Source organism: Mirounga leonina, unplaced genomic scaffold, assembly GCF_011800145.1.
Source record: "Mirounga leonina isolate KUSES-001 unplaced genomic scaffold, KU_Mleo_1.0 Mir_175, whole genome shotgun sequence".
NCBI classification, from domain to species: Eukaryota; Metazoa; Chordata; class Mammalia; order Carnivora; family Phocidae; genus Mirounga; species Mirounga leonina.
Window position 1 is genome coordinate 33,349,302 of NW_023270453.1, and position 13,280 is coordinate 33,362,581.

Consider the following 13,280-nt stretch of genomic DNA (forward strand, 5'->3'; position numbering starts at 1 on the left):
AATGCCTGTTATGAATTCCGTTATGCATACATTCCATATTTACCTTAAGCAGTCTGCTATTATCGGTGGACACTTAGGTTGCTTTTGTTTTTTTTGCTATTGCAAACAAGGCTATATTGCACATAATCATTGCTAAATTTTTATGGTACCCTTAATGATCTCTTTAGGATGAAATCTGAGAAATGGAATCAGTGGGCTCAAGAGTTTAAATGTTTTCAAAGCCCTTGACATAGGTTTCCAAATTGTCCCCAGTTTTCTCCTCCCATCAGTCCATGGGCCGTATTTGTTATTTCTCCTTGAGGCTTTTCATCCCTGTTTTCTCAAACTCCCACATGGCAGGAAACCGGTCAACAGAGGGCTCTCCAGTGGCCATGGGGAGGCATGAGTCTAGGAGATGCAGCCATTACTCTGACTCCTGAGGCCTTCAGGACATTTCCTCCAGCACAAAACAGCCCCCTCCTGGGCTTGGAAATGAGCCTGATGCTGAAACCCTAGCCACCCTCTTCTCATACGATTGCCAGAGAAAACATGGGATGCCGAGTTAGATCTGAATTTCAGATAAACCACAGATCCTGTTTTTAGAACAGGTATGTTCCAAATATTGCATGGGGCATCCTTATACTAAAAATTATTCGATATTTATTAGAAAATCCAATATAATTGGGTGCCCTGGTTTTTGTTTGTTTGTTAAATCTGGCAACCCTAACCCCTTAGCATCTTCCCTCATCTGTTGGCTGTATTGGCTCCCTCTCTTGCCTGTATTTTCTCGAGGGGTCCTCTTGAGAAAATCTTGCAGGCTGGCTGGCCATAATGTTGTAATGGTTGTTGAGTTCTTCCTTGTAGAGGTGGAAAATTATATATGGAACCATGTGCTATTATTGGGTATTTGTAGTGATTCCTTTTCTCTCTTCCTTTTCCTTCTCCTTCCTCCTCTTCCTCCTCTTTCTTCTTTTTCCCTCCCACCCTCACCTGTTTGAACCTTAATCTTTATCCACATCTTTAAATCTTTTTTTAAAGATTTTATTTATTTGAGAGAGAGCATGAGTGGCAGGGCGGTGGGGGAGAGGCAGAGGGAAAGAGAGAGTAGCAAACTCTCCACTGAGCAGGGAGCCCAACATGTGGCTCGATCCCAGGACCCCGAGATCATGACCTGAGCTAAAGGCAAATGCTTAACCACTGAGCCACCCAGGCACTCTGTCAACATCTTTAATTCTTGGTGAGCCACTCAGCCAAGGGCCTCAGGGCTAGGATTAGAGAAACCCAGGGCCAGAAGCCCTCTCCCCTTCCTACCTTGCTGAGCAAGGAATGACGTATGTGTCTCAGTCTAGCCTCTATCTTGGTAGGAGATTGGGGGATAAACATAGTAAATAAAGAATGAAATCTCAGAACTTCGTATCTCCTTTAGGGAGACAAAGGACACACAGAAGGACAAATGCGTTTGCAGAAACTGCCAGATCACATTAGCTGGTGCCTGCAGGCAATGTGTTGGCCAACCTTCTATGCGTTGGCCACAGCCTGATTCCCTGCTGGAGCCCGGAGCAGAAAGCGGGCTGGACCCTTAGTGAAAAGCAGCGGGACCTGGGAGAGCCCTGCCGGCTTGCCACGTGGCCTTGGGGGCTAGCCCGGATCCTCAGTGGCTGGTGCAAATGAAAACTGAGTCAGGAAGCCCGGCACACAGTAGGCTCTTAGTAAGCATTTTCTGGATGATTGATTTATTAGATGAGTCAGCAAATCAATGCATCCAGGATCAATATTCCCCTCTCTGGGCACCGGCTTCTTCATCCATATAAGGTGAGAGTTCTTCCAGCCTCTGCAACTCGATTAGTCTCTGATTAACGCATGGTTCTTTCTGAAGATCAGGATGCAACAAAACACTTCTACAAAGAGCCAGCCAGTAAAAATTTGAGAGTCCAGTGGGCCATAATACAGTCTCTGTCCCAATTACCTCTGCAGCTAAGTGAGAGCATCCACTGACAACATGTAAACAGATGGGCATGGCTGTGTGCCAATAAAACATTTATAGACACTGAACTTTGAATTTCATGTAATTTTCATGTGTCCAGAAATTTTACTCTTCTTTTGTTTTTTCCCTATTTAAAAATGTAAAAACTGTTCTTACCAAGGGGCGCCTGGGTGGTTCGGTCGGGTAAGCATCCAACTCTTGATTTCGGCTCAGGTCATGATCTCAGGTCGTGGGATCAACCCCCGTGTTGGCCTCCATGCTGAGTGTGGAGCCTCCTTAAGATTCTCCCTCTCCCTCTGCCCCTCCTCCCCACCTCATGTGTGCTCTCTCTCTCTCAAAAAATAAAACAAAACCCAAAAATAGAACCAAAAAAACCCCATTCTTACCTCATGCAACGTACCAAAGCAGACAGCGGTCTGGATTTGGCCTGTGGGCCATAGTTTGTCAAAGCTGCTGAAGATTCATGAACAAACCTATCCTCTATCAAGTCTCCTGGGCACTCTAAACAGAAAGTTCAGAATGAGGGTGCTCTTTCTTCTTGGTGTGTACATACAGGTCACCACATCCGCCAAATTGGCTTTCATAGACCCATTACTGTGCCATGCTCTCACTCTAGAACCTAAGATGGCTCCCATGGTAGGTCTTTGTAACCTATTCCCACCAATATGTCCTATACAGGTGGACGCTTCACTGCCACATACTCGGGGACACCACACCCCTTTCTACAGTCAGTGTTTGAGTGAACTGCTCCCTTTGCCTGAGTGCCTGGTACCCACCATTCTCCCTGGCCATCCAGGGAGGTCCCTCAAGCTGAGAAAACTAACCCCCCCGCCCCAGCTACTCTGATCTCTGTCTTCCCTGAACTCCATCCACCATATGGGATGTAACTTGCATGTTCCCCAGTGGAGAGACCAGACTGCCTAAGTTCAAGTCCCTGTTATCTGCTCTATGACCTTGAACAAGTTCCTGACATCGTCAGAAGGGTGATAATAATAGTACCCACCTGGGAGGGTCACGGTGAGAGTTAATTGAGACATTTTGTGTAAAATGCTTAGCCCGGAGCCAAGAGGACAAAAACATGAATAAATGCCAATGACGGTTATACTTCTGTATTGCTTGACATTTCTACCGGGAGGCTGTATTTAAGGAATATTTATAAAGGGGCGCCTGGGTGGCTCAGTCAATTAAGCATCTGCCTTCGGCTTGGGTCATGATCCTGGATCATGGAATCCTGGGATTCCTGGGATCCTGGAATCAAGTCCCGTGTTGGGCTCCCTGATCAGAGGGGAGACCGCTTCTCCCTCTCCCTCTGCTCCTCCTCCTGCTTGTGCTCTCTCTGACAAATAAAATAAAAAATCTTAAAAAAAAAAAAAAAAAGGAATATTTATACAGTAACAAAAGATCAGAAATACCCTTCTAGGCCTAAAACAAAAGTCACCAATATTGTTGATAATTTTTTCAGATATAGTTTTGATTGACATTAACATGCACACCAAAGGGTACAGACCCCAACAGTTCAGCGTGATGAGTTTTTTTCAGTGCTAGTAATTTCCTTTGACTCAAAAGGGAACAGGTCTAGAAAAGCTCTAGGGGAGAGAAGAGTCATCCATGCTCCAGGGAGGTGACATTCTTTTGGGAACAGAGGGTCGCATGTAGGAATGAGGGTCGGGTTACAACCGAAGGAGAAGCCAAGTTAACACGCAAACCTTGAACGTGCCTCCGGGAGCCAACAGGCAGCTTGCTCCTCAGAGATGCATCACAAAGACGTCCCTCTCATAGATGTGTCACCTAAGCCCATGGCAGGCATCTGTCTGGGCCCTTGATCCCCGGCAGGATGCTGATCCCTGGCACAGGCTCCCTGGAGATGTCTCAGTACTTCTTCTCCCCCTGGGGATACATTTAAGCTCATTAATCCAAGAACACTAAACAAATGCCCACGTTCATCATCCCTGAGCCATTCGGTTTCAGGAAATGGAAACGGCTCATCAAAGTGAGACTCATTCTCTGACGCAGGAATGTTGGCAGAGATTTTTCAGGAGTGTCTGCCAGGCGACAGCCCAGGGCAGAGGGGCGGATGGAAGTGCGCCTTTCCCTGTGCACCTACTAGGTGTGTGTGAAGCGCAGGACTGCCTGCCCTATACCATGAGCTTATTTCATGCTCATGCAACCCCAAGACAAGGGTGTTATTCCTTTCCCAAGTGAGGGCACTGAGGCCCAGAGCAGTGAAGGGACTTGCTCACGTTGTACAGCCGGTGAACGGTGGAATCCAGATCCGCATTCAGGTCTGGCTGGCTCTGGGTGCTAACAGAACATGGCCCCAGGGATCCCCTCATTTTATACATGAGGAAACAGAGCTCCTGGGGGGAGGAATGACTTGCCCAAAGTCATTATGGTATAATAAGAAGTAAGTCTGGGTTTTGACCCCAGTTTCTGACACAAAGCTTAGGACACTCTTATACTTTCCTGAGTGATAGGAGGTGCTAGGAGCTTCATTTTGCTACTATTTGGTCTTTGACCAAAGTTCCTGACATGAGGAACTCCTTGTATGCTAATAAGATGACTGGTGGCTAGGGCCCCTAGATGGGTTTAGGATGGGGCCAGGTCACCAGAAAGACCAAGGCATGATTAGAAGCGTGGAACATTCTCCAGGGAAGGGAGAGGATCTGGAGGCTGATGTAAGAATGAATCACACTGACGTGATGAAGCCTCATAAAAATCTCTCGAGTATGATGTCTGGAGAGTCTCGAGAGGGCGTGGCAGCCCTGTGCCCCTTCCCCATACCTTGCTCTGTGCTTTCTCCTCATCAGGCCGTTCACCTGTATCCTTTGTAATATCATTTTTAATAAACCAGCAAATGTAAATAAATGTTTCCTCGAATTTCATGAGCAGTTCTAGCAAAGTATTGAACCTGAGGAGGGGGTCATGGGAACCCCAATTTATGGCCAGTTGGTCAGAAGAACAGGTGATCTGGGCTGGCAATTGGCATCTGAAGCAGGGGCAGGCTTATGGGATGGAGCCCTTAACCTTGGGGTCTGTGCTAGCCCCAGTCAGCAGAGTATCAGAATTGAGTTAAACTGTAGGACACCCAGTTGGGGTCCGCCAAGAATTGGAGAATTGCCTCGGTGCGGAAAAACGCGCACATTTGGTGTCAGATGTGTAAACTGTATAGAAAAACAGAGTTTTTCTTTTAGTCCTAGGAGAGGTTTGTGGTGGGACTTAGGCTGGGGTCCAGGCTCCACACCCTAGACCAGTGCTTCATCTCTGGATGGGTGTTACTTCTTCTCACCCATCCCCAGAATGCCAAGCGTCCACAATTTATAAAAGAAGGAGCCGGATACATATGATTTTTAAGTCAGCCTTTTCCTCTGTCAGTCTACTTCGACCTTCACATGGCAGTCTCTGCTGGATTTCCATTAGGCTCCAGACCATGTCATTTTCAAAGATCTTTTGTAAAGCAGCTGTGCTATTATTCTGACAGAGCTCGATCACCTCTCCCCTCCCAGAACTGGTAAAATGACCGATTTCCACCATCGTCCCAGCATGAAAGGCTGGGATGCGGAATGGCATGAGCTGGCTTCTTTTCCCTGTTGCATTAATCAGGTTCTCAGAGATGACATTTCGCTCTCTCTCTCTCTGGCAACAGCAGTTTGATTTCCAGGACTTAGCTCTATTCCTGTGGAGAACTGGACTAACATGCCTTATTCAAAAGGTCCAGCCAAGCTTCAAAAGTGCTTTGCATGAACTATTGAAATGCTTTTGTTAACAATATAACTTAATGGCACTGAAATTCCGTCACCATGTAATGCTTACAATGAGCAGGGCATACATATGTTTTATTCAAAGTACACATATCCATGCACATGTATCAGTGAAGATGTCTTCAGCTATAAGCAACAGAACATTCCATTAATAGTGTCTTAAATCTAGAGGTGTCTGGGTGGCTCAGTCAGTTAAGCGTCTAACTCTTGATTTTAGCTCAGGTCATGATCTCAGGGTAGTGAGATTGAGCCCCGTGTCGGGCTCCGAGCTGGGCATGGACCCTGCTTAAGATTCTCTCTCTGCCCTTCCCCACCCTGAAAAAATTTTTTAAAAAACTTAGTGTCTTAAATCTAAGGTGACCAACTGTCCCCATTTGCCTGGGACGGAGCAGTTTTCCAGGACATGGGAATTTCAGGGCTAAAGCTGGGACAGTTGCGGCAAACCAAGATGGTTGGTCACTCTACTTAAAGCATAAGGACACTTAATACTTACTTACCAAGAAGTCCAGATGCAGGTGATCTGAGCATCAGCAAGGTAGCTCTTTGCTCCTTTCTCCTTGCCACTCTCACCACAGTGACTGCAGAAGCATCAGGACTAGGAGGGGTGTAGCACTGGGGACCTGGATCATCTTTCCCAGGACCGCCCCCAAGCAGACTTCCTCTTCCATCCCGTTGGCCCGAAGCGGGTCTCATGGGTACCTCTAGCTGCAAAGGGAGCCTGGAAAAGCAGATGTTCAGCAAAGGCAGATGGGATTGCCATCATTCTTGCTGCAGGATGAATTTTCCCCCCCAAAATTCATATGTTGAAGCCTTGATTTCCAATGTGATGATACTTGGGAGGTGGAGCCTATGGGAGTACTTAGGTCATGAGGGTGAAGCCCCCATGAATGGGATTACGGCCCTTATACAAGAGACCCCAAAGTGAGGATCTCTTTCTCCACCATGTGAAAATTTAGCAAGAAGGTGGCCATCTGCAAACCAGGAAGGAGGCCCTCACCAGGAGCCGAATTGGCTGACATCTTGATCTTGGATTTCCTAGCCCTTCAGAACTGTGAGAAATCAATGTTCCTGGTTTAAGCCATACCATCTATGGTGTTTTTTTTATGGCTTTGGGCACATTGCTTCATTTCCATTTCCTTGTCTGTAAAATGGGGATAAAAACAACTTTCTCAGAGGACGGCAATGAGGATTTAGATGAGTTTATGCATAGAAAGTGCTGAGACAGTGCCTGGCTCATAGTAAATGCTCAGTACATGGTGACTTTTTGTCTTTGAGGAAAAGAGCAGGATCGAATAGAGATTTTTATGAGGAACTGCATCATGACTCCCCATGAGAGCTTCCAAAAAATTCCACCTGACCTGTTAATGGTGGTGGATTTGAGTGTTTGGGAGAACTCAAAATCATACTGACTGCAGTTTCAAGATGGACAGAGAGTGAGGGCGAAGGCCTCCCAGGGCAAGCCCGCCACACTTGGGTTACAGAAAGGACAAAAGACTGGTGTGAACTACACGGAGACACTCGGAGTCGAATAGTAGCCTCTGGGTACACAGGAAGTCAAGGTCATGCATCATTTTAGATTCCTTTTTTCGTATCCGTTGGTGTTTTCCAAAAACTCTGCAGTGAACAGGGGTGTCCTCTACAATTAGACAAGAATTTATTTTGAAACTTTGATATAGAGGAATATAACCAATAAAGATGATTATTTTTAAAGTTGAACATGTTCCATTTGTCACATATTCTCCCAGCATCATTTTCTCCTTCTCTCCCTGCTTCTTTATTATAGCGAATAGTTTTACTAGATACCAATTACCAAGCACTTTACTCTGTGTGTCCCAGCACTTGACATGCAGAATAATCTTGGGCAGCAAGACTTAGTTATTATTCCCATCTTAAAAAGGAGGAAAGCAAGACTCAGAGAAGGTCAGTCGCTGGCGCACGGGCCCCTTTGAAGGACAGCTATTGGGCTCCAGGGCTCTTGCTTCTGACCACTGTCTGTCTCTCTTTTGTCCCTTTCACCACCTTCTTCTTCTGTCTCTCGAACATTATCAGTCAGGTACCTGTCTAAATTCTGTGGTTGTAAGCTATGATTTTTCAGCATGAGCAGGACTGACATTCGGACCAGACTGTTCTCCACCAAGGCGCTGTCCTGTGCACTGTGGGACATTTAGCAACATCCCCGGACTCTACACAGTAGATGCCGGTGGCAATCCCCACACGCGCCCCGTTGTCACAATCCACGTCTCCAGATGTCGCCAAATATCCCCAGAGACCAGGATCATCCTCATTGGAGCCACGGATGGAGGCTGATCTCTGCAGTCGATGTGGCAAAGGATTCTGGAGCCCCTCCAGTTGAATGATCGCCGACTGGAGCCCACGGGAACAGGCTGCGCCCTCCTGGCAAGCCCCCAAGCTCACTTGAGGCAGCTTCCACCTGCTAGGACATTTCAGGGCAGGGCCTGACAAATGTTTGGGGGGGGCTTCTGGCAACAGGGAGATGATTCTGTGGCTTGTCCCAAAAGCTGGGAGCTAGGATCAGAAGGGGTGATAACGGGCGATTCTCAGCCAGCAAAGGGCAGGGGGGCCCCAAGCTGGTCTGTGGATGGCGCTTCTGAATGGGGGCAGCAGATCCTTGGAAGGAGGTAGGAAGATCAGTCGACTCAGAGGATTCATTTCTAGTGCTTGTCCTGTTCCCATTTGCCATCTGGATTCAATCGAGTCCTTTGAGAACATGAATGCTCCCCTCTCTCTCTTCCTGGGATAGGAGGATGATGTGTCCAAACTGTCCCCTCTATCGCCCCCCACCCCTCGTTTTACTCTTCTTCAGCACATGTGATGTTCTGTTGTATTTGTGCTCACCCTCTGTCACCCCACCTAAATTTCGGCTCCCTGGGGCAGAGGAGGCTGCTGCATGCTTGGAGCCTGGCAGAATGAAGGCAAATACCCTCCACGCCCCATGGGAAAGCGATTTGAAAATATGTCTCAACAGCTGTAGCCACGTCAAGCCCGTTGTACTCAGGGGCGCCACTTCTGAGAATCCACAGCCCCCACTCCAAGTAATCCAACTTGAAGAAAAAGCCTTATATGAATCTGTGTGTAGACAACAGTGGCTCAAATGACACCCCAAAAAGCGCAACCTGAAAACCCCACATAAGTAATCAAGATAAGGGGGTAATTAAAGCAGCCCTGATAAATACACTCGGTGAAATTCCAGATATCCAGTACACATATCATTTACAACAGTATGAGTTAATATTATAGCAGATCTACAAAACTGTAATGCATGATGCAAGACTGTCTGGGCACCCCGATGACTGAGATTATAGGAGTGAGCATCCTTGCACACAGTTGGCAGGAATATCATGCACCATCCATCTGGAGGGCAATTTCGAAGTTCCTAATTAAAATGCAAGTGTTGGTGTACCTGGGTGGCTCAGTTGGTTGAGCTTCCGACTCTTGGTTTCAGCTCAGGTCATGACCTCGGGGTCCTAGGACCAAGCCCCGCATTGGGCTCCTCGCTCAGCTCGGAATCTGCTGGAAATTCTCTCTCCCATTCCCTCTGCCCCTCCCCACTGTGAGTGTGCATGCATGTGCACTCTCTCTCAAATAAATAAATAAATCTTTAAAAAAAAAAAAAAGGTAAAATGCAAGTGTTCATGTCACTTGACCCAGTGATTGAATTTCTAGGGATTAATTTTTCTAGGAATTGATGTATTTCTAGGAATTTATCCTAGAAACAACCCAGATGTCTGTGCTTAGGGGAATGGTTAAATAAATCACCATGTAAAATATAGTAGAATACTATGTAGCCATTAAAAACGAGAAGGTGTGCATGTACTGACATGGAGACAGGCTCAAGGTATATCATGAAGTTAAAAAAATTGCAAAATGTTTTTGTGTAATAGCAATGATGTCATAACTCATAGTATAAACATGAACATTTTAAAAAATCTGGAGGAATATACACCAAAGTGTTGACATTATTATTTTTTTTCTAAAGGACTGAGGGAGATTTTCTCTACATTGTAAATTTCCATAATGTTTAACATTTTTTAACATAGCTGCTAAGAGAAAACACTGAGCCTGCGGCCTGAGCTCACTCATATGAGCAAACAGAAGTGAGGACGTGAAAACCAAAAGCAATTCCATCAAGGGTTCATTATCAGTGACCAGTCATTTCTAAGTAGTAGGATAACAGGCACTTTCTGTTTTTTTTTCTTTTTTCTTTATAAAGCTTTTATTTATTTACGTAATCTCTACACCCCATGTGGGGCTCGAGCTCACAACCCTGAGATCAAGAGTCACGAAAGCTCTTCCCACTGAGCCAGCCAGGAGCCCCTGTTTCTCTTATTTTGAGGGAGAACCTGTAGGAAGAGTGTGTGTGGTCCTTACAAAGGACATCATCCTCCCCAAACCCTTTGTTTAACCTGAGTGATGCTCAGGGTGTAGAATGTTCTGTCAATGTAACCTGCTGTGGGATGGTGTCCTGTCTCCCCAGGATGGACGACATCCAGCTCTGCAACGACATTATGGACCTTAAGCAGGAGCTACAGAACTTGGTCGCCATCCCAGGTAAGCATGTGGGACTCCAGCCTAGCTAAGGAGCCGCCCAGAGCCTCCTGGGCCAGCCCCATCTGTACCCCTTAGGGCTGGAAGACAGAGTTCATCTCTTATCCCAGCACAGCCCCATTCTTGCAATGCAGCACTCCATGTCAGGTAGACTGGCTTCAAGTCCTCATTCTGGCCCCTTCCGTGACCTTGGGAAAGTCACTTTATCTGGCACTCAATTTCCCATCCTCTGAAAATGGGGTAGTACCAGTCACAGCACTTAACTCGTTGGGTATAAATCTCATTGTGATACACTGAACATGGCAAGACATGGGCTTAGCTTCACATCTGGTCCAAAATGAAGAGTCCAGTAAGTATTAATGATTATTACTATTACTATTCTGTTTGGAGACGGGTAGAGTATGGGGGTTACAAGCTCTGACTTCGGAGTGCAACCTAGATCTGTTGATTATTAATGACATGACCTGGAGCAACTTACTCCACCAAAACTCAGTTTCCTCACCTGTCAACTGGGACAATAATGGTATCTACCTCGTAGGGTCGTTGTGGGATTGACTGAGGGAAAAATATGTACGGTGCTGGGCACAGTTGCCATCCTTTAGTAAGTGCTTAAGAAATTATTACTGTTGTTCTTGTCATTAACTGAACAAGTTTCTACCCACCCTTATATTTATAGACTAATTCATTTTAACATGGCAGTAGCAAACCTATTACCTTTTAACCTAAGTTCCTTTTTATGAACCATAATTATCTTTTGTAAACCCACAAATATTTAATGAGAAAAGTGGCATGTTAAAAAAATTTTTATGAAATCTATTTTACATCTCGTTTAAGATATTGCCTTATCTGCTTTGGTAGGTATTGGGTTGGAAGATATTGTTTTTGCTTCAAGTATGTGGAATAAAGCCAGATACAGACACACACACACACAATTTCTACCCATCCTTCAGGTCCTAATTTATGTGGCCCCTTTTCCCAAGAGAGCCTTCCCTGCCCATCTAGGTTGGGTTAGGCGCAGGAATGAGGGCCTGGCAGGTGCTAAGGGAAGGTGTATTGGGTGCAGCAACACAACTGTGTCTCAAGAACCTTGCCTTGGGGGATGCCTGGGTGGCTCAGCTGGTTAAGCGTCTGACTTGGTTTCAGCTCAGGTCATGATCTCAGGGTCGTGAGATCAAGCCCCATGTGGGGCTCCATGTTCAGCGGAGAGTCTGCTCAGGATTCTCTCCCTCTGCCCTTCCCCCCATCCCACTCACACACACTCAATCTCTCTCTCTCTCTCTCTCTCTCAAAAAAAGAGAGAATGCGTTGTAGAACAGGGCACTGTTCTAATGCCTTCTCACTAGGAACATGTAGGGCTGGGCTATTCTTTGTTGGGGCCGGTGGGGGGCCCATCCTGAGCACTGGAGGATGCTTAGCAGCACCCCTGGCCTCTACCCACTAGATGCCCGTAGCACCTCCCCCGCAGCTGTGACAACCAAAAATGTCTCCAGGTGTTGCCAAATATACGCTGGTAGGGGGGTGCAAATTGCTACCTGTCTAAGAGCCCCTACTTTATATTTTTATTTTTTTTTAAGATTTTAGTTATTCATTTGACAGAGAGAGCACAAGCAGGGGGAGAGGGAGGCAGGCAGAGGGAGAAGTAGGCTCCCCGCGGAGCAGAGAGCCCAATGATGCGAGGTTCCATCCCAGGATCCTGGGATCATGACCTGAGCCAAAGCCAGACGCTTAACCGACTGAGCCACCCAGGTGCCCCAAGAACCCCTCCCTTAGAGTCCAGTGACCTGGCTTTGAATCCAGGCTGGCCAAACAGGTGGCCTTCATGTAGCAACTTAATTTCTCCGAGCCTTAAATTCCTTGTTTGCAAAACGAGGCCAATAATGCCAGCCTCCCATGGCTGTTGTGCAGATGCCATGAGGTGGGAGATGCAAACCGTGGGAGCGCTCGGTACAGTGTGTGCGGGGCTAGCGGATCCTTCAGACACCACTGCTCCACCGAGTACTCACCAGGTGCCAGGCACCATGTGGGCGGACAGCACACGGGTACAGGGTTTCTCTTGGAGGTGATCAAACTGCTCTAGGATTGATTGTGGTCATGGCTGCATGACTCGATGGGGGACTCGTCATGGTATGTGCATTATATCTTGAGAACACTGTTACCATAGAAAGTCAACAGCCAAAGAAGGGAGCAAAAAGAGCAATGTCCAGACATCATCCACTAGAAAGTCTATTCAGTGAGTGTGGAGTTCTGGCATGGGTCACTTTTTTTTTTTTTTTAAAGATTTTTTATTTATTTATCTGAGAGAGAATGGGAGACAGAGAGCATGAGAGGGGGAGGATCAGAGGGAGAAGCAGACTCCCTGCCGAGCAGGAAGCCCGATGCGGGACTCGATCCCGGGACTCCAGGATCATGACCTGAGCCGAAGGCAGTCGCTTAACCAACTGAGCCACCCAGGCGCCCCTGGCACGGGTCACTTTTTAAAGCCTCGTGTGACCGTGAGGAGCAGCCAGGGTGAAGAGCCAGCCTGTGGGGACGGCCGGTTCTGTTGTCGCATTTCGTATCCCACCAAGAACTAGTTTCAAAGGTATAAAAATCACCACCCCCCCCGCAATGGCAGCACCAAATGGGCAATTACTGGAAGGATGGGGGAGGCTTCTGGAGCCCTGGGCCATTGTATGAGCTCCCTATGGCTGCCCTAACAAATTCCCTCAAACTCAGCGGCATCAAACAACATAAATTGGTTCTCTCTCAGTTCTGGAGGCTGGAAGTCTGGAACCCAGGTGTCAGCTGGGCCCTGCTCCCTCCAGAGGCTCTAGAGGAGAATCCTTCCTTACCTCTTCCTGCTCCTGGTGGCTGCCGGCAGTCCTTGGTGCTCCTTGGCTTGCAGCTGACTTGCTCCAATCTCTGCTTCTCTCATCCCATGGCTTCTTCCCTATACATCTATGCATCTTCTCCCCTTCTCACAGGACAGCTGTCATTGGATTTACACTCACCGT

General features: G+C 47.0%; 1 protein-coding gene across 1 annotated transcript in view; it reads left to right on the forward strand.

Annotated features, from left to right (window-relative positions):
• Nucleotides 1-13,280, forward strand: part of BMERB1 (bMERB domain containing 1) — a 115,208-nt gene that overhangs the window by 93,232 nt on the left and 8,696 nt on the right. The window contains exon 3 of the mRNA XM_035022322.1: nucleotides 10,217-10,290. Coding sequence (XP_034878213.1) covers nucleotides 10,217-10,290 — 74 coding nt within the window. The remainder of the gene's footprint in view (nucleotides 1-10,216; nucleotides 10,291-13,280) is intronic.